Below are 21,816 nucleotides of genomic sequence, written 5' to 3'. Positions count from 1 at the left end.
AGGGTGAGTGCATATAGGTGGTATTCTGTTTAGATGCTTAAGGTATTAAAACAATGAATAATGCATCATTGTACTTTGGTTTCACAATAGACTGGGTCGCCCTCTGACATTATCAGAAAAGGTTCTTTATTCTCATTTGGATGAACCGGACAAGCAGGATATTGTGCGTGGCACAAGTTACCTCAGGCTGAGACCGGACCGTGTCGCAATGCAAGATGCTACTGCACAGATGGCAATGCTGCAGTTCATCTCATCAGGTCTGCCAAAGGTTGCTGTCCCATCAACAATACACTGTGACCATCTTATTGAAGCTCAGGTACGTGTGTATTGTGTTAAGACTGTCTGACAGAATAGAATAAACTGAAAAATGTAATGTAAATGTTGTATCATAATATATTGGGGTAAATAGCTTTAAAAAACTTCCACATTAACTGTTAAGTTTAAAATGCGACCAAGAATGTTGTCATCTGAGACATTAAAGTATAACCATAGCATACCAAGTGCTATCCAACTCTTGAGTTTGAAATTAAGGAAGCAAAGAGGTTATTAATTCCGTGAAGAAAAGATCGAAGCATTCATTAAGACAGAATGAAGTTGCCAGTAAACAAGTTATTAATAATTGTTGATTATGCAGCATCATTGAGCTATGCTCTTCATCTCAGATATTTCTGTAAGAATTTAAAATATGTATAGCCCAGGTGTCAATGTGGCTAAGTTGATGTTAAAAGATTTTTGGGGAAAGCGGAAAAACGTACTCTGGCTCTCATGGCAGTGTTACAAAGGTGGCTATTTTCTCAATAAATGGAAAAAAAAATTGCATTGAAAGTGATATTCTACAACTCCTATGCCCGAGTCGTCCTTCGTAAAAAAGGAGCCACTACAAAATACTGATATTTTCTTTACTGTGTTATTGTCATAAAACTTGTGCACCATTGCTATTCTCCATTTCAAAACTTCTATTTCTAAATGCTTGATTTTCCTGGTATTCATTTCCTTTCCATATTTTCAGTGCTTTAAAGTATGGTAGTATTTAGAGAGCAGTTACTCATTTTGATTCTCAAGGTTTCTTCTTCTTCTTCTTCTTCTTCTTCTTCTTCTTCTCAACCATGCAAACTCTTTTTGGGCAGACATTTTTTTTTAAATTAAATTAATCTGTTCTTTGCTTCATTCTTTGATTTTGGAAATCACTGCATTCATTCCACCATGGCGATTTCAGCTGTATTTCACAGTTTTTATGGAAAGAAATCTGCAGAAATTCATAGCAGGTAGCCTTGGCATATGATTTATTACAGTGAACAGTTAGCTTTAGAGCAGTGGTTCTCAAACTGTGGGTTGTGACCCCAAGGGGGGGGGGGGGTTTGGCACAAATCGTGTGCAAGGGGGAATGTGTTATGTTTGGGGGGGGGGGGGGAATATGTTCTTAGCAACTGACAGTTAGGTTTATCTTCTGTCAAACATATGACATGCCGTTGATCTGGCTTGAATTTCACCAGACTTTGGAGTTAACACCAGGTGTGGTCAATGACAATATGAAACCCCAGCCACATTTCCAGCGTTGTTTGAAGTGATTGGTCGAGCTGTGTGACTTCCTTCAATGCCACCTAGGAACAAAGCCTACACATGTGAGCTGAGTAGGCTTTGTTCCTAGGTTGTGTTGCTTCTTTAGATAGTCGGCGGAATACCCTTTGTCACCTGTGCCAATACTGTTCCCGTAACTATCCCATGCAGTGCAAGGTTTGGTTCATGTATCTCAACGCATCCCAGTAGTGACAACTATAGTTATAGTCTTATAATTATAGACTGTGTGAGGAAGACTTGACTGCAGTATGAAGCAGTTCCTGACTAGTGACAAACATAAAGACAACAGTGGTCCGTCAAGTGGCAGAGGGGAGGGAGATACTCCAAAGGTGAAAATGAGGAGGTATCATGCAAACTATTTATTGCTAGGCTTCACAAAAACTACGATCAATGGTGAAGAAAGTCTGCAGTGTGTAGTTTGTTTAACGATTTTAGCTGCTGGTAGCATGAAACGTAACAAGTTAATGAGACATCTTGAAACCAAACATCCTGAATTAACGGGAACCCCAAAGGATTTTTTTGTCGGGAACTAAATGTTTTATTATCTACCCAGAAGAACTTTCACTAGAACGACGAATGTGACGTCTAAGGCCCTTTTAGTCTCTTACCAGATTTCTCATTGAATTGCATAATGCAAGAAACTACATACGGTTGCAGAAACTCTGGATTTACTAGCAGTGATTTGATATAGTATCAACAATGCTCGTTGACTCGTATGCTCAACAGTTGAAAAATATTCCCGTCTCTAATGACACAGTGCGTAGAACAGTTTTAGATGTTTCTGACGATTTACTCGAGCAGTTAATCGATAAATTGTGCAACAGCTATTTTGCACTTAAAGTGGACGAAGCAACTGGCATTCATAAAGATGATCGTTTGATTGCTTATGTTGGTTTGATAGAGGAATTTCTTTTCTGTGAGCTGATACTAAAAATAGCTACAGCTGAAAGCCTTTTTGACATGCTCAATACTCTTTTAATCAAAACGGTATATCATGGCTTAGGCGCATTGGAGTATGCACAGACGGAGCTCACTCAATGTCTGGAATTCATGGTGGACTGCAAGTGAAACTTAAAGCTGTAGCTTCTGATGCTGTATGGACTCACTGCATGATACATCAGGAGGCTCTGGCTGCTAAAGAACATGGTCCACCCCGTCATGAAGTTCTGCAAACGGCTATACAAACAGGGGCGTTCGAAAAGTCCGTGCAAAAATAAAAAACTACTTCAACATAGTCTCCTTTAGACTTACACACTTTGTCCAATGCTGTTCTAATTTGTTGATCCCTTCCGAATAATAGGAATTGTCCAAGTCTGCAAAATAGCTATTAGTTGCTGCAATCACCTCCTTGTTTGAATAAAATCTTTGTCCCACCAGCCATCTCTTCAAATTGGGGAACAAATAGTAGTCCGAGGGAGTCAAGTCTGGAAAATAGGGGGGGATGTGAAACGAGTTGGAATCCTATTTCCATTAATTTTGGGACCACAACTGCTGAGGTGTGTGCCGGTGCATTGTCGTGATGGAAAAGGACTTTTTTGCGGTCCAATTGCCGGTGTTTTTCTTGCAGCTCTGTTTTCATATGGTCCAATAATGATGAATAATATTTACCTGTAATAGTTTTACCATTTTCCAGATACTCGATGAGGGTTATCCCTTGCGAATCCCAAAAGACAGTAGCCACAGCCTTTCTGGCCAAGGAATGGTCTTCGCCTGTTTTGGTGCAGATTCTCCCTTGTTAACCCATTGTTTAGATTGTTGTTTGGTCTCGGGAGTATAGTAATATATCCATGTTTCAATCCACAGTGACAAAACGGCACTTAAAGTCCTATCCTTGCAACACTTCATATGATTCAGTTTTTGGTCCAGCGTGAACAATCGCGGAACCCATCTTGCGGGTAGCTTTCTCATGTCCAAATGTTTATGCAAAATATTACGTACCCATTCATTCGAGATGCCCACAGCACTAGCAATCTCACGCACCATATCATGGATTTTTATCAATGATTTCTGGAGTCGTAACCTCCACAGGGCATCCAGAATGTTCAGCATCACTTGTACCCATACGGCCACTCCGAAAATTTTGAAACCACTTATAAACTGTTTTAATCGAAGGTCCAGAGACATTGTAATGTTTATCGAGCTTTTCTTTAGTCTCCTGAGGTGGTTTGCCTTTTATAAAGCAGTGTTTGATCACCACACAAAATTCTTTTCTGTCCATTTTTGACAGTCACTCAACTTCCTTGACTCACACGAATGCCAAACACAAAGAAATAGACCAATATGGGTGAAACTTGGTGTGCATTCTTTCCAAAGATGCTACTAACTAAACATGACCTTGATACGCGCTGGTGGTGCCGTGTCTTGGACTTCACACAGACTTTTCAAACACCCCTCTATTAAGGCAAAACTATAAATTTGAGAAATTTGAGGCTTTTTCACTAAGTTGCTTTTTTTATTTTTTATTAGTAATGCTCGATGGCTTTCAAGGGGTAAAGTATTGAAAAGAATGTTTGAATTGAGGAATGGGGTACTCTGTTTTTTAAAGGAGAGAAAGTCACTCTTTGGCAGACCAATTTTAGGTTATTGTTACATCAAAAAATTTTGATGAGAAATTTCTAGATGTAACTTAGTTATGGTTAAGATTAACTACGACATTCTATGGTCATTAGTTCACTAGATGTGAACGTGTATTTTAATGTGTCTGCCTTTATCACTTGTGGCATGTGCTGGCTGTTTGAATCATTAGTTGATCATAAGAATTCCAGTATAAACAGACAGTGTTAAATGACTTTATTGCTTACAAAGTATGCATAATTCGTTTCAGAATTATTTACATCTTCAGAAATGAAGGTGGAAATTATTTTGAAAAACATCAAGCATACTTTGTGATCAATAAAGCCATTCCTCACCTGCTGCATGACATTTTATGTGTCCCATCCAGCTTAACTACAGATCTGTACACATTTACACTGCACAAGGTGTACGTCAGAATGTGACGTAGTTCAACTTGGACGACATATAGTTTTAAAATACGTAACTTGTTCTGTCCAGTGTAGTATGTTTGTTAACCCCACTGAGTAAATATAAGTGAAGTTATGACTAGAAAATGACAACTTTAACCTGTAAAAAAAATCTTTAATTTGAAAATTAAGATTTGGTGGGCACTATGAGCACTGTCAAACATGCCAAATCGTAGAGAAAGCAAATGCAAACGTGGAAGTTTTTCACCAATCCAGAATGTGGATATCATGTAGTCAAATGCAGATAAAGTTTCAGTGCCTTATTCCTTTTATATCTGTAGGACTTTTCGCATACGTCCTGGCTGACGAAGTTTCCTTGTTTAAAAACTAATAAGTGTTGTTCTGTTACTGTTTGGTGAAAATGGAGTTGTAGCTCCAAAATGCGTCACAGTAGTAAGAAAATAAAATTTTTGTGACTGGGGACATAATAGTGTTGGTAAAATATGTGTAACCCAGATAAATCTAACTTAAAAAATTGTAATTTTGCCAGTAATACTAATCTGATTTTTGAAGGTGAAACATCACTGAATTCATCACTTTTAGAACTAAGATATTAGCAGCAGACATTACTATTCTTCCATAAAAAAAGTGCATACTGTAACCTATATTGATAATCTTATGTTCCGCAGTTAGTACTTGTTGATAAGAACCACCGCAGTTCTATTAAAGTACATTTATTATGTCACAACCTGTTTTGTTCAGTGAACAGCCTCCCATGTACCCTGCTCTCACTGCTTGCTGTGCTTTTTCAAGGCACTCTGCAGTGTGTTCACATCTACATCTACAGCTATTCTCTACAAGCCACTGTGAGGTGGATGGTGAAGGGTACGTCCAATTGTGCCAGTCTTATTAGGGTTTCTTCCTGTTCCATTCACATATGGAGCATGGGAAGAAGAATTGTTTGGATGCCTCTGTGCTTGCAGTAATTATTCTAATATTGCCCTCACTATCCTTGTGTGAGTGATATGTAGGGGATTGTAGTATATTCCTAAAGTCACCATTTAAAGCCGATTTTTGAAACTCTGTTAACGGACTTTTTTGAGATAGTTTACATCTGTCTTCAAGAATCTGTGAGTTCAGTTCCTTCAGTATCTCTGTGATATTCGTCCATGTATTGAACAAACCTGTGACCATTTGTGGTGTGTTTCTCTGTATAAGTTCAGTATCCCCTCTTAGTCCTATTTGGTATGGGTCTTGCACACTTGAGTAATATTCTAGGATGGTTCACAAAAGTGATTCGTAACCAGTCTCCTTTGTAAACTGATTTAATTTCCCCAGTATTATATCAATAAACCATGACTGAGCCTATGTGATCATTCCATTCTATGTCTCTAGAAAGTGCTACACCCAGGTATTTGTGAGTTGGCTGTTTCCAACAGACTCATTGATGCTAGTCATGGGATACTCCTTTTTCTTCGTTTTGCAATATGCACAATATTACATTTGTGAATGTTGAAAGCAGGTTACCAATCTTTGCAGCACTTCGAAACCTTATCAAGGTCTGACTGAATGCTTGTGCAGCTTCCTTCAGACGGTACTTCATTACAGATAACTTTGCATCATCTGCAAAAATCCTGATGTTACTATTCATATTGTCTGAAAGGTCATCAGTATACAACATCAACAGCAAGGGTCCTGACACACTTCCTTGCGTCAAACTCTAAGGTACTTCTACTTCTGATGATGACTCTCCATCCAAGATAACATGCTGGATCGTCCCTACCAAAAGTCCTCAATCCAGTCACAAATTTCACTTGATACCCATATGACCATACTTTTGACAATAAGCTTAGGTGTGGAACTGAGTCAAATGTTTTTTGTAAATCAAGAACTATTACATCAACCTCACTGTCTTGATCCGAAGCTTTCAGTATGTAATGTGATAAAAGTGCAAGATGGGTTTCACATGATCGATGTTGTTGGAATCCATGCTGGTTGGCATTGAGGAGGTTATTCTGTTAAAGATACCTCATTATGTTTGAGCTAAGAATATGTTTTAAGATTCTACAACAAATCTATGTCATGGATATTGGACTGTACTTTAGTGGATCATTTCTACTACCCTTCATGTAGACATTTGTGACCCATGCATTCCACCAAGAACTGGGCACAATTTTTTGTTTGAGAGATCTAGTTAGAAGAGGGGCTAATTAAGTTGCAAATTCAGTATGGTATCCGATAGGGATTCCATCGGGCCCTGGAACTTTGTAAATTTTGACAATTTCAGCTGTTTCTTAACACCACTGACACTAATACTTATTTCATTCATCTTTTCAGTGATATGAGGATTAAATTGGGGTAATTATCCTAGGTTTTCCTTTGTGAAGGAACATTTGAAAATGGAGTTAAGCATTTCACCTTTTGCTTTGCTACCTTCATTTCAGTTCCTATCTCATGTGGTAGGGACTGGACACTAACTTTGGTGCCACTAACGGTCTTTACATATGACAAGAATTTCTTTGGATTTTGTGAAATTTCATGTGATAATATCTGCTATGGTACTCATTGGAGGCTCGCACATAGCTCTCTTGACAGCCAGACGTGTTTCATTCAGCATCTTTCTAACTATAGCAGCACAATGTGTTTTACATCTATTATGCAATAATCTCTGTTTCTTTAGAAGTTTCTTTACAGTGACTGTATACCATGGAGGTTCCCTCTTATTATGAACTGTTCTACTGGGTACATATCTATCCAGTACATGGTCGGCTATTCTTTTAAACTTGAGCCAGGGTACTTCCACATGCTCCTGACCTGTGCTGAAAATTTCAAGTTCCTCATTGAGATATAACACACTTGATTTTTTTAATCTAGTTCATACAGTTTCATAGGGTGTCTTATAATGCCCACCACTAACAAAATTGTCATTTTCCCAAACAATTGTTGGGTGATTAAAGTATTCACTGATCATTACAGTATGATTGGGGAACTTGAGTACACGTGAGCTGACATTTTCTCTAAAGTTTTTGATTACATCAGGGGATAAGTCAGTTGGATGATAGGAGGATCCAATGATCAAAATGTTGGTGTGAAGCAGCCATTGAAATAGAGCCAGTTGTACTCAACAGCATGTTTTGCCACTGGGTGATTAACCCTGCTCTTCATTGCAGTTTCATGGTTGCCATTCATTCTGATGGGCAGCTGTTTCATGGTCACCCCACATGAAATGCTATGCAAAAATTGTGACAGAGCTAGTGTATGACAAGACTGCTTTCACAGGTGATCCTTCCTTTGATTGGATGGGATAAGCCTATGATAGGTATGAAGAAGGATGTGCTATATAGGTTTATTGGACAGATATTACGATTGGGTCTTGCTTAGAAATGTAACCCATGTTGGGAATGGGGGTGGCATAGGGACTAAGATATTGCATAGATTCACTGGGTGGTGGAATAACTCCTTTAGGAGGTGTTGGGACTGTTGGTGGATTGTTCCTCTGCCCACCTACTCTGTGCAATATCCTAATCCATCCTTATGCCCCATCCTTATGCCACTCCCACACCCAACCGCTTGCCACACAATTTTTATCCCTGTAGAAGAATCACGGGCAAGACCGGTCAGATACATCCACAAAGGACATCTAACGTCAGTCCCATCACAGGCTTATTCTGCCCAATCAGAGGTAGGGCCACCTGCGAAGTTAGTCATGTCATACGTCACCAGTAATGTCATGCATCAACTCTGTTGCACTTTATGCACAGCATTTTATGCCCACCAGCCAGCTGTCTACCCAAATGCCTGGTGTGCGCTTCTTCATCTTAAAACTAGCAGAATCTCTTATTCGCCTTTCAACGACTCAGTGCTCTTTTTAAATTTACTCCTAAATTACTTACATTCCACAAGACTTCCCATTACCAAATTAATAAAACATTTACTTGCAGAAAGAATCTTTTGATATTGTCGTACCTACTATTGTTATAATTTGAGGGGGACTGGAATAATTCTGCTTTCACATTGATTAAATATAAGTAATTAGATTTAATGTATGATTTTTAGGTAGGTGGTGTAAAAGACCTTGCAAGAGCCAAGGATATCAACCAAGAAGTATATGACTTCCTGAGTTCAGCTGGTGCCAAGTATGGAGTTGGTTTCTGGAAACCTGGTTCTGGGATTATTCATCAGGTTGGTTAACTTTGCAGCTCTTAGTGATTATTATTATTATTATTATTATTATTTTAATGTTGGTCTGTGATAAAACGTAATTCATCACAGAAGCATGAGAAACACAGAGCTTTTAATATTCAGTCACCCTTGCTTATGGTGAAGGTTTAAGTATCAAAAGTACTGAATGTAGGAGAGATCATTCTACGATTTGTGCTGAGGTTGGACATTAAAATTGCAGAAAATGTTGTTGCTTTCACAGGTTTTGTTTCATAATGAAGCTGCAATACAGTTGTTTTTGTATAAGTCTTAAAAATATGTTATTGTATATTGTCATTTTATTTCTGATATCTTATTATTTTAAGTTGATTGTTTGATCGCTGTTTAATTTCTTCAGAGATACATAATAGTGGCAGTTGCTTGTCAGTATTTTATATTTATTTGAGTTTAAATGAATTAACTGCCATCTAACGTTTAGATCTTCCAGAGAAGTGAATGCTCGACATGTTTGCTTCATATTGTAGCCATAAAATTTGATCAACACTTTAACCTGATAGAGTAAAAAATCTGCATTATTGTGATGACATATGTGCTCTAAGAAATGTGCCCATCTACTGTCACAGTTTTTACATTGTTTTTGTTTGCAGAAATTGTGAACATGTGCTTTGTGATTGGTTAGGTTGTGCTGCACTGGATGTTATTACATCATTGAATAATTTGCTAGGTCATTTTGCTGGAGAGATTTTGCTCCCTCTACAAATACTATTATAGGGGTTCACACCAGTCAGCATTCTGACAAAATGTAGTGAAGAGAGAGAACAAAGTAGTTCACTAAAAAGTTTCTTAATCAGAAGAGGAGCTTCAGTGATGGCTCCCTCACATGTGTTTTCATGTAGAATAAAGCAGGAATTATATAAAAATGTTAGAAGTAGCCACAATCAAGCTACAGTAGCCCATTACAAACAGTACTGTAAGGTTCTTAAAAATGTTGTTAGGAAGGCAAAGAGTATGTGGTATGTAAATAGAATAGCTAATTCACAGGATAAAATTAAAACCATATGGTCAGTTGTGAAGGAAGTGTCTGGTAAGCAGCACAGATTGACAATATAAAGTCAGTTCGTAGCAAAAATATTTCTGTTACTGATAAATCAGATATATGTACAGTATTTAACAACCATTTTCTCAGCATTGCTGGTGAATTAAATAAAAATTTAATTTCTGCAGGGAGTCATAACTCTCATGTCAAATGCTTTTCCGAGATTGATGTCTGAAATACTCCTCTCTGATACAGACAAGGGGAGGTCACTGGAAGACTAAGGACTCTCATGGTTATGATGGAGTTCCTAGCAGAATATTAAAGTACTGTGCTGCAGTTGTTAGCCCTGAACTTAGCCATATTTGTAATTTTTCCTTTAGGAATGGTCAATTTCCTGAACGATTAAAGTACTCAGTAGTAAAGTTGCTTTATGAAAAGGGAGAAAGGGATAATGTAGACCTATTTCTATGCCATCAGTGTTTGCTAAAGTTATTGAAAAGCCTGTGTATGTAAGGATAATTGATCATTTTATATCAAGTAATTTGCTATCAAATGTACAGTTCAGCTTTAGAAGTTGTTTAACAACTGAAAATGCTATATTCTTTTGTCTGTGAGGTACTGGATGGGTTAAACAAAAGCTTTCGAACGCTAGGCATATTTTTTATTTAACTAAGGCGTTTGATGGTGTTGCTCAAGAGATATTGCTCCAGAAGTTAGACCATTACGGAATACGGGGAGTAGCTCACAGTCAGTTCACCTCTTACTTTAGCAACAGACAGCAAAAGGTCATTATTCAGTGTTGAGAATGGTTGTGATGTGGGGTCTGAGTGGAGTACGGTCAAGTGGGGGGTGCCCCAGGGATCAGTGTTGGGGCTACTCCTGTTCCTTATTTATATAAATGATATGCCCTCTAGTATTACGGGTAACTCTAAAATATTTCTGTTTGCTGATAACACTGGCTTGGTAATAAAGGATGTTGTGTGCAACATTGACTTGGTTTCAAGTAGTGCAGTTCGTGACCTAAGTTCTTGGCTTGTAGAAAATAAACTAACTCCTTCACAGAAAGACTCAGTTTTTACAGTTTCTGACACACAATTCAACAAAACCTGACGTTTTAATTTCATAGAATGGGCATATGATCAGTGAAACTGAACAGTTCAAGTTTCTAGGTGTTCAGATAGATAGTAAACTGTCATTGAAAGGCCACATTCAGTATCTTGTTTAAGACTTAATGTTGCCATTTTTACTATTCAAGCAGTATTTGAAGTGAGTGATTGTTCAACATGAAAATAGTCTATTAGCTTATTTTCATTCACTTATGTCATATGGTATTATATTTTGGGGTAACTCTTCCTACTCTGAAAGGATATATTTGGCTCATAAATGGGTGGTTTGGGCAATAAGTGGTGTAAGTTCATGAACCTCTTGTTGACCCCTGTTCGCGAGTCTGGGAATTTTGACATTGTCCTTGCTGTCATTTCTTGTTAACAATACTAGCTCATTCCCAAGAATAAGCAGCTTTCACTCAGTTAATACTCGGCAGAAATCAAACCTGCATTTTGATCGGACTTCCTTAACTCTTGTGCAGAAAGGTGTGCAGTATACTGCTGCATTCATTTTCAGTAAGCTACCACTAGAATTCAAAAATCTTAGCATTAATCCAAGCACTTTCAAATCGAAACTGGAAAGTTTTCTCATGGGTCATTACTTCTATTCTGTTGAGGAGATCCTTGAAAAATTAAGCTGATTCGTGTTGTATTTTTGTTTGCATTTTACTTAAGCTTATGGCTTGACTTTTTTCGGATCCATAAACATTTTATTTTATCTGTTATTAGTTTTATGTTGTAATTTCATGTACTGACACATTTCATGACCTTGGAGATTTGCTCCTCAATTTGGTCCTACGGAAATTGTCGTGTAAATAAATAAATAAATACCTGTAGAAGTGCATGAACAGTTACTTAGGAACCTAATTACAATTAGGAAAATGGTGTAGTAAACTCTTAACATTAATATAAATAATATTAATGTAAATTCATAAATGTAGGGTTACCATATGTCCTCTCTTTGATGCAAGAAAATGTCCAGGCAGATATACAAAATGTTCTCTTTTTTTCAGCTCCAAGAACAAAAATTTTTTGAACAAAGGAAATAAGTCATCACTGTAATTAATTGTAATACATCTGCATTACTTTTGACAATGAAATCTGTCTTTGATTTGGTAATGAATTATTTATGAATAGAGACGGCTCATCAAAAGGCAGAAGTGCTGGTTGTCGACAGATACACAAACAAAAGGTACAAGGTTATTGGAGCAAATGATGTGCTGTAAGGATAGCTTCCATATTTGGTGTCGTCGGTGAGATTATTAGGAAGTTCTCTGGCCTTTACTCAACCAGTATGTTCTGTCTTTCACATTGTGTTCTTTGGTGTTGCTTCTGCTAGCCTCAGAGTTTGAGGTTAAAGTTATGTTGTTTATTTGAGATAGTGGTGCGTCTTTTGCATCAAAGTGTTATGAACTTAAATACAAAGTGCCAAAAAGAAAGTCATGTTTAGTGTTGGGCATGTGGGGAAATATAAATCATCATAAAAAGGAAGAAGTGAACACAAAGCACAATTCTTGATTTGCTGTGCTGGTACTTACATGTTAGTTGCTAATAAAAGTATGTCATATAAGTATTGTAAGTGTTAAAGTTGGATTGTATTAGTCTAAATGGGTATTTATTATTACAGACTGTAATACCCTCACCTTGTTTTCAGGTGCATTTGATCTAGAAACACATGAAAGCAGTTGTAAACAAGAACATCTGCAGGATGTAAGCTCATCTTCCAAACTTACAAAGTTTTTAATTACAAATCAGAGTAAAGAGAATGATTCGGTGTGTGCATTTGAAGGTACTCTGGCATTTCATGCAGTTCGGTACCATTATAACTTTGCCAATGGACTGCTCAAGTAAATTACACACAGTTTTGCACAAAGACTCTGTCGTTGCTAAGCGAGTTCCATGGGGTGTCTGTACAATTGTGTGTAACATTGTTTTGATTCTGGGGTGAAGACTGATATTGATTCAGTTGTTTTGAGGATATTAAAATACTTTTTCCATTTAAACGTTATGCACAGAGAAGCTGAAAGAATTTCGTGGAGGTTAGATACCAGCAGTTGTTATACCATACAAAAACTAGGTGGTCCTCCCTATTTCCTTGTATTGATTCGTATGTTCCCAGGATTGAAATCATACTTCTTTTCTCAGAGTTCTATTGCTGTGATGTTCACACATTGATGTCAGTTTTCAACAATAATATGGTGAACTTGGAGAAAGAATCGAATTCTCTAGCTGAACCTATTTCTGTTCTAGACTCTACTTTACAAACTGTACAGAGGGAAGGTGCAAACATAATTATATGCGCCTTAAAAAATAAAGGTAATACTTACACACAAAAAGGGAGGGAGGTTACTCACATGAGTGTTACAGGATTGGCAAAGAGATGACAGTTGTATGTGGTTCTGCTGTTGAATATCTACACAAGTGGCTGGCTCAGTATCAACAGTATTAAAGTGCATGCAGCTATCGAGAATTCCTATTTGGGAGATGTTGAAAACTGTATAACATATCTCAACAACCAAACAAATAAAGCATTATGATACATTGTACTTTCATAAGTTTTGTAACTTCAAAAATTTTATTAAGTGCTATCAAGGGAAATAAATCAACCAGCAGCTGAAGGGTGGTATGCATATTTCATGCAGTCATCTAGGGTTATGTTATTCTGAACTGCTGAAAATTGTAGAATTCATTTTTTGCTATACCTAGTTACAATGCTAACACAGAACGTGCCTTTCCTCTCATAAAAACATGTTCGACCAAGGGCAGGAAGAGACTGAAAATAGAAAACATAAAAGGTGTTGTGTGTGTGTGTGTGTGTGTGTGTGTGTGTGTGTGTGTGTGTGTGTCCGGCAAAATTTCAAATGCTTGAACTGTCTAAACTTTTATTGATAATTTTTGGGAAGCAAAAAAACAGTTAAGAACAATCTCTTCATCCTTCAAAAGTTTGTGGCGTAAAAGTGATAAAAACAGTAATGAAATATAGAATAGTGATGATGAATAAACCTTCAAGGTACTACGTATTTAGTCTTCAACAGAAAGCCACTGTTTTAATTTAAGGTACTTTTACAGGGTTTACTTTGAAGGTTTTATTGCAAAAGTGTCCCCCCTCCCCCCCTTCTCTCTCTCTCTCTCTCTCTCTCTCTCTCTCTCTCTCTCTCTCTCTCACACACACACACACACAGTGTCCTCTTTTTATGATGAACATGTACTAACCCTACATAAATGTCCATCTTGACCACAGATGCTATACCATTTGCAATTGCTGTGTTTCAGTGTAGTTTCAATCCTCAGATCTGTTACAAATAGAAAAAACACTTTGACAAAAATAAGTTCATTTAGCTCTGGGCGGACTACTCAGAACCTAAGAATACAAAAAGTATAACATAGCAAAAAGCCATACGGGGTATTACAAAACAATCTGTACATATAAAGTGTGGGTGATGGCGTGGGAACATCCTATACTTACACAAACATAACTACGGCCAGTAAAGGGCCGTAGTACTGAGGTTTTAGCATAACTAGCACCGTAATAAATTCAGTAGTTTGTTATAGAATGGTTTCATATGGCAAAATATTGTGTCTGACAATAAAAAATGAAATAAAATATATAGAAATAAAATCCATACTCAGTCCAAATAAAACTTGCAAAAGGCAACTGTTTGTTAACAGAAACCTCCTTGTAGGACAAAGTAAATAACACAACATTGTGAGAAACTCAAAATGAATGATGTAAAAGTTAATTTAGAATCTATTAACACTAAACTTCACAAAATAAAAAAATAAATAAAACACCATCTTGTTTGAAAGATGCGTAATGAAACAGTAATTATTGAATTAAGCCTTGACAGTCGATAGGTTGTTCAGAATAGAATCTAGCTGTTGCCACCTCATACCCTCTCTTTAGGGTGTTCTTTGCCCGGGTACATAGCAGCCCTCGGAGCCAATGTGGTGCACAATGCTGCTCAGACTAGTAAGTTACTGAATATGTCAAAATAGGCATTCAGCTTACTAACTCTGTTCATTAAGCAATAACCCTGGTTGGTGCTTTCTGTGTACATAGATATCCATTTCCTCCAGTATATGCAGTAACTGTTCTTGCTTCAAAGAACATCCATATAGCGACAATAAGAGTGCAATTGGTACACATTTGGATGAGCAGAAACATGGCAGGAAATATGCAAGATGATTTTGAGGATTGCATAGGACATTAAAAGGACTGTTACTGAACCTATTGGAGGAAATTGAGATTTATATACATAGAAAATGGCAATGGACCTATTACTTAATGAACAAATGAGTTTAATTTTGAATGGCTGTATCGACGCATTCAGGAGCTTACCAGTCGCTGTGTGTGGCATTATATACTGGTCACCACCAGCATCATGAAGACTGGGCCTAATGGCGTAAGCTCCACCACTGGAAAACAAAAACACACTCCAGAGAGCTGGATCCTACTGTGAATACATAATCAACTACAAGACTTTAATTAAAATTTTGAACATAGTTGCTAAGGTTCATTGACTGTGTCAGAATTATATTGGAACAAATAAGCTCTCTGTCACAAATATTAAGTCAAAATTGACCTGGTTTTGACGCTACTATGAGCGTCGTCTTCAGAATTAGACTAACTGTTCTAAAACATATTAGGTATATAGTACATTAATAAAATTAAAGTTTGTACTGACTAGAAAAGATGCAGTACTTACAAGTCGCATATTAAAAAAGATCTGAGCCGGAAAGGCGACGTCATGAACAGTTGTGAGATGGCGAGCCGTTAAGGGCTGCTTGTACTGTGCTGCCAATCAGTTCACCCAAACCAAAAAGTTGAAGCAATCTCTCTTACCAATTTGAAAAATTATGGCTGCCATTTTTTGGAATGAAAAGGGTGCCCTTTAGATTATTTCATGGGCTGTGGGGCAATAATTACAACTGACACACACTGTGAAACACTAATGAAAATCAGATGTGTGATTCAAAATTGATGCTGTGGGGAAACTGTCAACTTTTGTCTGTAAGACAATGCCTGCTCTCACACTGCTGCCAAAACCAAGGAGAAGATATGAGAGTTTCGTTGGAAACTTTTTTGATGACCATCTGTACTGTCTCAATCTTGCATCTATTTCCTCTTCTTGCATTTGAAAAAGTGGCTGGGTGGATTTTTCAAAACGATGATGAACTCAAGACTGGCATTACCACCTGGTTTAATTCCCAGTTGGTAGACTCCTATACAGAGAGATTAAAGAAGCTGTTGCAGTGTAACAGAAAGTTTGTAGATGTGAACAGTGAGTATGTGGAAAAGTAAAATAAATATATAGTAAAATATTATAGTCAATAAGAACCTTTTCTCATGTGCTTACTTCTTTATGGTGAAACGGACCTTAATTTTGGAAGACACCTCGTAATAAACTTTGCTTTATTTCTACAGAATTTAAACATGTTAAAGAACAAGAAGGGTGTGTTTCAAGATAATTTAGTATACTGTAGAGGCTATTGTGCAATACGTACTAATATATATAGTGGCGCACAAAAAATTGGCCCAGAGTGCAGACTGCCACAAGTAGATATAACAAAAAATAGATAAGAATGTAATAATTAGATAATGAAGAAATACTGACAGTACAAAACATAGCCACAAGAGCTTTGAAACAATAGACGGAAATTGGTGGGCAACAGTGAGCAGTCTAGTACTTGGAGCCAGCTTTTCATCCACCACCCTATTAAAAGGGGAAATGTTGTTAGGAAAAATATCTCAGAAGTTCTTGATATATTTGCTTTAAATTTTCTCATTATACTCCTCTAAACATTCAGACGGGTGTGAGTCATATATTTGTTACACAACAATGTACAGGTTTTCTGTTAAAACTGTCTACAGGAAAGAAACATGTTTTTTGCGAAAACGAGTGGCTCCATTTTCTTCCTCGAAGTCAGTTTTAACAGAAAACCTGTATATTAGAAAAGTTGTGCTTACCGCTTATCAGCTTAAGATTAGAATACTATTGTGGAACTTGAATTGTCCAAAACCTTTTGATATGCCTGAAATTAACAATATTATTTTGGAAAATATATCTAAAAACAAAGATGATGTGACTTACGAAACGAAAGTGCTGGCAGGTCAATCGACACACAAACATACACACACAATTCAAGCTTTCGCAACCAACGGTTGCTTCATCAGGAAGGAGGGAAGGAGAGGGAAAGACGAAAGGATGTGGGTTTTAAGGGAGAGGGTAAGGAGTCATTCGAATCCCGGGAGCGGAAAGACTTACCTTAGGGGGAAAAGTATACACTCTCTCGCTCGCGCGCGCACACACACACACACACACACACACACACACACACACACACACACACACACACACTTGTGTCTGTGTATGTGCGGATGGATATGTGTGTGTGTGTGTGTGTGTGTGTGTGTGTGTGTGTGTGTGCGCGCGCGCGAGTGTATACTTTTCCCCCTAAGGTAAGTCTTTCCACTCCCGGGATTCGAATAACTCCTTACCCTCTCCCTTAAAACCCACATCCTCTCGTCTTTCCCTCTCCTTCCCTCTTTCCTGATGAGGCAGCCGTTGGTTGCGAAAGCTTGAATTTTGTGTGTATGTTTTTGTGTCTATCGACCTGCCAGCACTTTCGTTTGGTAAGTTACATCATCTTTGTTTTTAGATATATTTTTCCCACGTGGAATATTTCCCTCTATTATTTTGGAAAAAGTTACTGGAGAACATATGAAATACCAGTCAGTTGATACTGTAGTTGCCCATGAAGATGTGGTTCTCAATATCCACTATAATTCCTAAAGTAAATGAATCCAGCTGGCTTTCCACCACACAGTTTGGTGCTTAGTCAGTGTTCCTGTAATACTAGTATGCAATTCCACTCCGCCAAAACTTCATAATGCTACCATTTGCAGATTAAAACTACATGAAGTAGTGACATTGAAGACACTATCCTCCCAGGTTAAGTAGCTGGTGATGTAATGATCTGATTTACCTATTCATTTTCAGTGACTTCAATTCCAAGTCGAGGTTTTGTTTGCAATAACAATGTCGAAGGCTCAAGGTAGAAACTAAAGTAGATTGGAATTTATTTGATCAGTTATATGTTCCCCTTTCATGAACTGCCAGTCCAGATAACCACCTTATATTATACTCTTACCACACAGCATCCAAAAAACAAAAAGTGTTGCGTATACTGAAGTTTCGTAATAGTACTGCATACAAAAAGTTTAAGTATCTTAAAACAAAAACAAAGCACTGTTATTCTATATTACTTTTATAATTTTGAGTTCTGTACATTCAAAGTGAATGAAGTCACACCGAGAAACAGTCCCGACAAGATGTATAGGTATACCTAGAGTAGGTCGTCTATCCAGTTCCCATACATATTTAACAATTTGGTCATTGCATGCCAAGCGGACTAGAAGTTCCCACATAACCATCATGGATTTTGACGAAGTTTTGTGCGAACAATCATGCATTCCCAGTGGACAGTGGTATCGCTTCACAATCTTTAATTCGATACTTTCAGAAGTATAGTTATCTGTTTGACGCTATGGTGCAGCTATCAACAGTGCACCCGGCAACTTTGAGATATAGTAGCTGTGGTAATATTTTCTGGAAAAAAAAGGAAACTAGGTAATCTTGTACAACCTTTTGTACTCTTAAGTAAAATACTAAAAAAATATTTCTTCAGTGATTTGCATATGCATAATTTGAAGCAAAGGTGTCCAAAAAAATAGACAGTTGAAAGGAATGTGAAGTTTTAGCTTTTTATATCGACAGAAGGAATAGCGGGATACACATGAAACCTTGCACATAACTTAGCAATACAAGGCCTTAGCATGTCAAATTTCATTCTTGTACTGCTTTCCAGTAGTTCCCAAATTTAGGGAAAAACTGACCAATTTTCTTCTAAAATGCCAAAAGTGTCTGTTTTTGACCAATTTTTATCATAAGTGTCCTGCAAACACTCTTATGTTACATAATTGTATAGTACTGCCTGGGTAAGGCAGTATAAAAAGTCTTTATAACTAGGAATTGATATAAATTCCAAACAACTCGAAAGGCTTCAAGAAATGCAGGTCTTTTGCCACTAGCCATCAGGAGATATTTGTATGTTTTTCTGCGATAACCACAGACTCAAACTGGTTGTAAACTTCATAATTTAACGGCGCATTGCCAGGGCAGTGGAGGTAATGGTAGTAAAATTGTTGCATAACAGCTGCAGCACACATCGTATAAATAGCCTGCAGCTTTTTAAGCACTGTTATATTGTGTAAATTTTGGTGAAGTTCACAGCAGGCTTCCTGACACTTTTTAGAATGTATTCATGTTGTAAAGAATTATTTGTATGTATTTTTATTGTGTAGTGCTATTGATGTGCTGGTTTAAGATAAAGCATACTTCGTTTTAACATAATTTGCGGTTAATCTAGAACATTAGTGTACTCGTGAAGAATTGTATAAACTTTTTGCTATGGTCTATGGTGGCCTAACCACTGCTGTGTTCTTTCAAAGTGAGAAAACCAGCATCTGTATTGCCATAGGGACCACATCTGATAGCTTGCAACAGCAGTCACAGGTGAGTTTCTTTAACACAGGTTCCCAAAGTTGATAGGGTTTCTTTACACAGGATCCCAAGCTGATGGTACGTTTCTATAAGTGCCAGAGGCCAAAACTAGAAGAGGTCTCTTTTAGGATTCTAAGCTTATGTTTACTTAGAACTTTTTTCTGTAGAATGTCATGAGGAAAACTATACTGCCAGCCATATCATTCCACTGACTGTATGGTTTGAGAAGAAATTTTGATAAGATGGAAGCCAAAAAATTACACTTTACAAATGTGGCTTCTTCAAATTATTAGACACACACCAGAAAAGAGAAAACTGATCTTTTTATTGGGTTCCTTACTCTATTTCCTCCTTTCTTATAAAAAGAATTCTGTAGAGCTGAATGCTGTAGAGATGTCAAAAAATATATTTGCTTCCTTGCAGCTTTTCTGACATGAGCTCCTTTCCTAGTAAACAATTGTAGAACATAATAATTTGAGTACCAGCAGAATATGGGCACATTTTCAGTGCACCCCCCAGCTTTTCTCCCACATGGTCGAATTTCAAGATCAGATACAGTTTTTATGTGGTTTAGAACATGTTTTTTAATGGAAATGATTTAAAGAGTTTGCAGAAGGCTCCTGTTTTGTAAAGTTGGGGCAAAAATAACCATTTGTGGCGATTTTTAGAAAAATCGTCAACTTTGCCCAAAATTTGTAAACTAATTGGAAAGCAGTAGGAGAATCAAATTTTGTTTTGGTAAGTTGTTATGTGCGAAGTTTCAGGTTTATCCTGCAGTTACTTTCAGAAATATGAAATGCTATACTTTTTTTTTTCCAAATTATCCACATCCAGTTCACTCAGTGAATTAATGTTTTTCATTATTTTTAATTACTTTGCTTAAGATAGCACATAAAGTTGTACAAGATGACATAGTTTTATTTCTTCCAAGAAAATATTGCCAGATATGTTGTGTGTCAGAGTTGCTGAAATCTCATGGATGCACTGTTGATGCTGCACTTTGGGCTCATTAAATGAATATATCTCTGCACATATTAAATTGGTGAAAGTAAACTTTGTCAATGTTTATTGAAAACATGTGTGACTGTTCACAGAAAAATTCAGCAACACCCAGGGTGGTCATGCGGGAACTTCTCTGAAATTATAACATTTGGCATGCAATGGTCTAATTGCGGAGCATTGCTGGGTTCACATTTCAAAATTATAAAACTTTTCTACTCCTGTGGATGAAATTCCAAACACACTTCATCATATTTCATTGAGCATTTTAATTATACTAAAATGTGTTTGTCACATTTTTAAGTCATAAGCAAGCTATTAGGGAGAGGAAAAAATAATTTTACTATATAGACTACTTCATTGCTATTTTTTGCAGATTTTGGTATTAATTTTTTTGGAGCATTTGCTTCATATTTGCTCCTCTTCCCAGATATTTCTTTTTGTCCTATTTAACCGTTTGTCAGTGTCATGTTTAAAATTAAACTGTAAAATCAGTTACATTATATTTAAGTTGCCACATGTATTTTGTTTATCTACCTTAAACAGACTTCAGGACAGAACAGAAAGGAAAAAAAAGAAGACATTAAATTTCATAATGAAAGAAAAAGAACACATCAAAGCAAATAGGCTGTCATGATTTCTTGGTTACCTTGAGAGAGATTGTGTTGCCAATTTGCCAACACTTTGCTCATTAGAAAATGACCTGTCACTATCAACATGGGAATACAGAAACAAAATAGCTTTTGGTTCCACAACTGCAAACTGCTGATTGTCAACTCATGTTGGCCTTAGACATTTACTATATTCACATTTCCTGTCTGCACGGACATGTGGTATGCTTTTCAGCAATATTACAAAGAGATTACCCTTTCAGAGTATCTGCACTACTAAGGCCAGGCATTCCAGGCACTGACTGAAAGATCCTTGCTATGCCTACATGAATGGGATTCAGGCTTATTCTCCTGGAGTTAACACACAAATGTCGATGGTAGGCAATGGAAAAACCTTGTCACTCAATTTTGGTAAATGTCATATGTGAAGCAAAACTGATTTATTAAGAAATAAATAAATAAAGGAAGTTTCTCCATGTGTGACTGTGTAGTAGAAGCCTAGTTATAGACAGATTAGAGATATCCATGCACTTTCACATTTCTCTTGATAATGAAGTTTCTGGCTACAGGAATTAAGAGTTTTCAGAGACAGATAGAGTTCTGAGATTTTCATTGTCTACCATTGGTATAGAGCAGGGCTTAACAACTGGCTGGTTTTGAGCGCGAGTACTCGCGTCTGCTCAGGCACATGCTCGCGAGCAGGTGCAAGGTCGCGGAGTAGGGAGGGAGGGGGGGGAGGGGAAATGCGCGCGCACATTTGAATGTGATCTCGCGTTCTTAGCAGATTTAACTAGCCATCTG

General features: G+C 37.2%; 1 protein-coding gene across 1 annotated transcript in view; it reads left to right on the top strand.

The window, feature by feature from the left end:
- Positions 1 to 21,816, top strand: part of LOC126236387 (probable aconitate hydratase, mitochondrial) — a 131,961-nt gene that overhangs the window by 23,023 nt on the left and 87,122 nt on the right. The window contains exons 3-4 of the mRNA XM_049945673.1: positions 91 to 316; positions 8,595 to 8,720. Coding sequence (XP_049801630.1) covers positions 91 to 316; positions 8,595 to 8,720 — 352 coding nt within the window. The remainder of the gene's footprint in view (positions 1 to 90; positions 317 to 8,594; positions 8,721 to 21,816) is intronic.

Source organism: Schistocerca nitens, chromosome 2 (assembly GCF_023898315.1).
Source record: "Schistocerca nitens isolate TAMUIC-IGC-003100 chromosome 2, iqSchNite1.1, whole genome shotgun sequence".
Classification (NCBI taxonomy): Eukaryota; Metazoa; Arthropoda; class Insecta; order Orthoptera; family Acrididae; genus Schistocerca; species Schistocerca nitens.
Note: the sequence above shows the minus strand (reverse complement) of the source record. Positions and strands in the feature narration are given on the sequence as shown.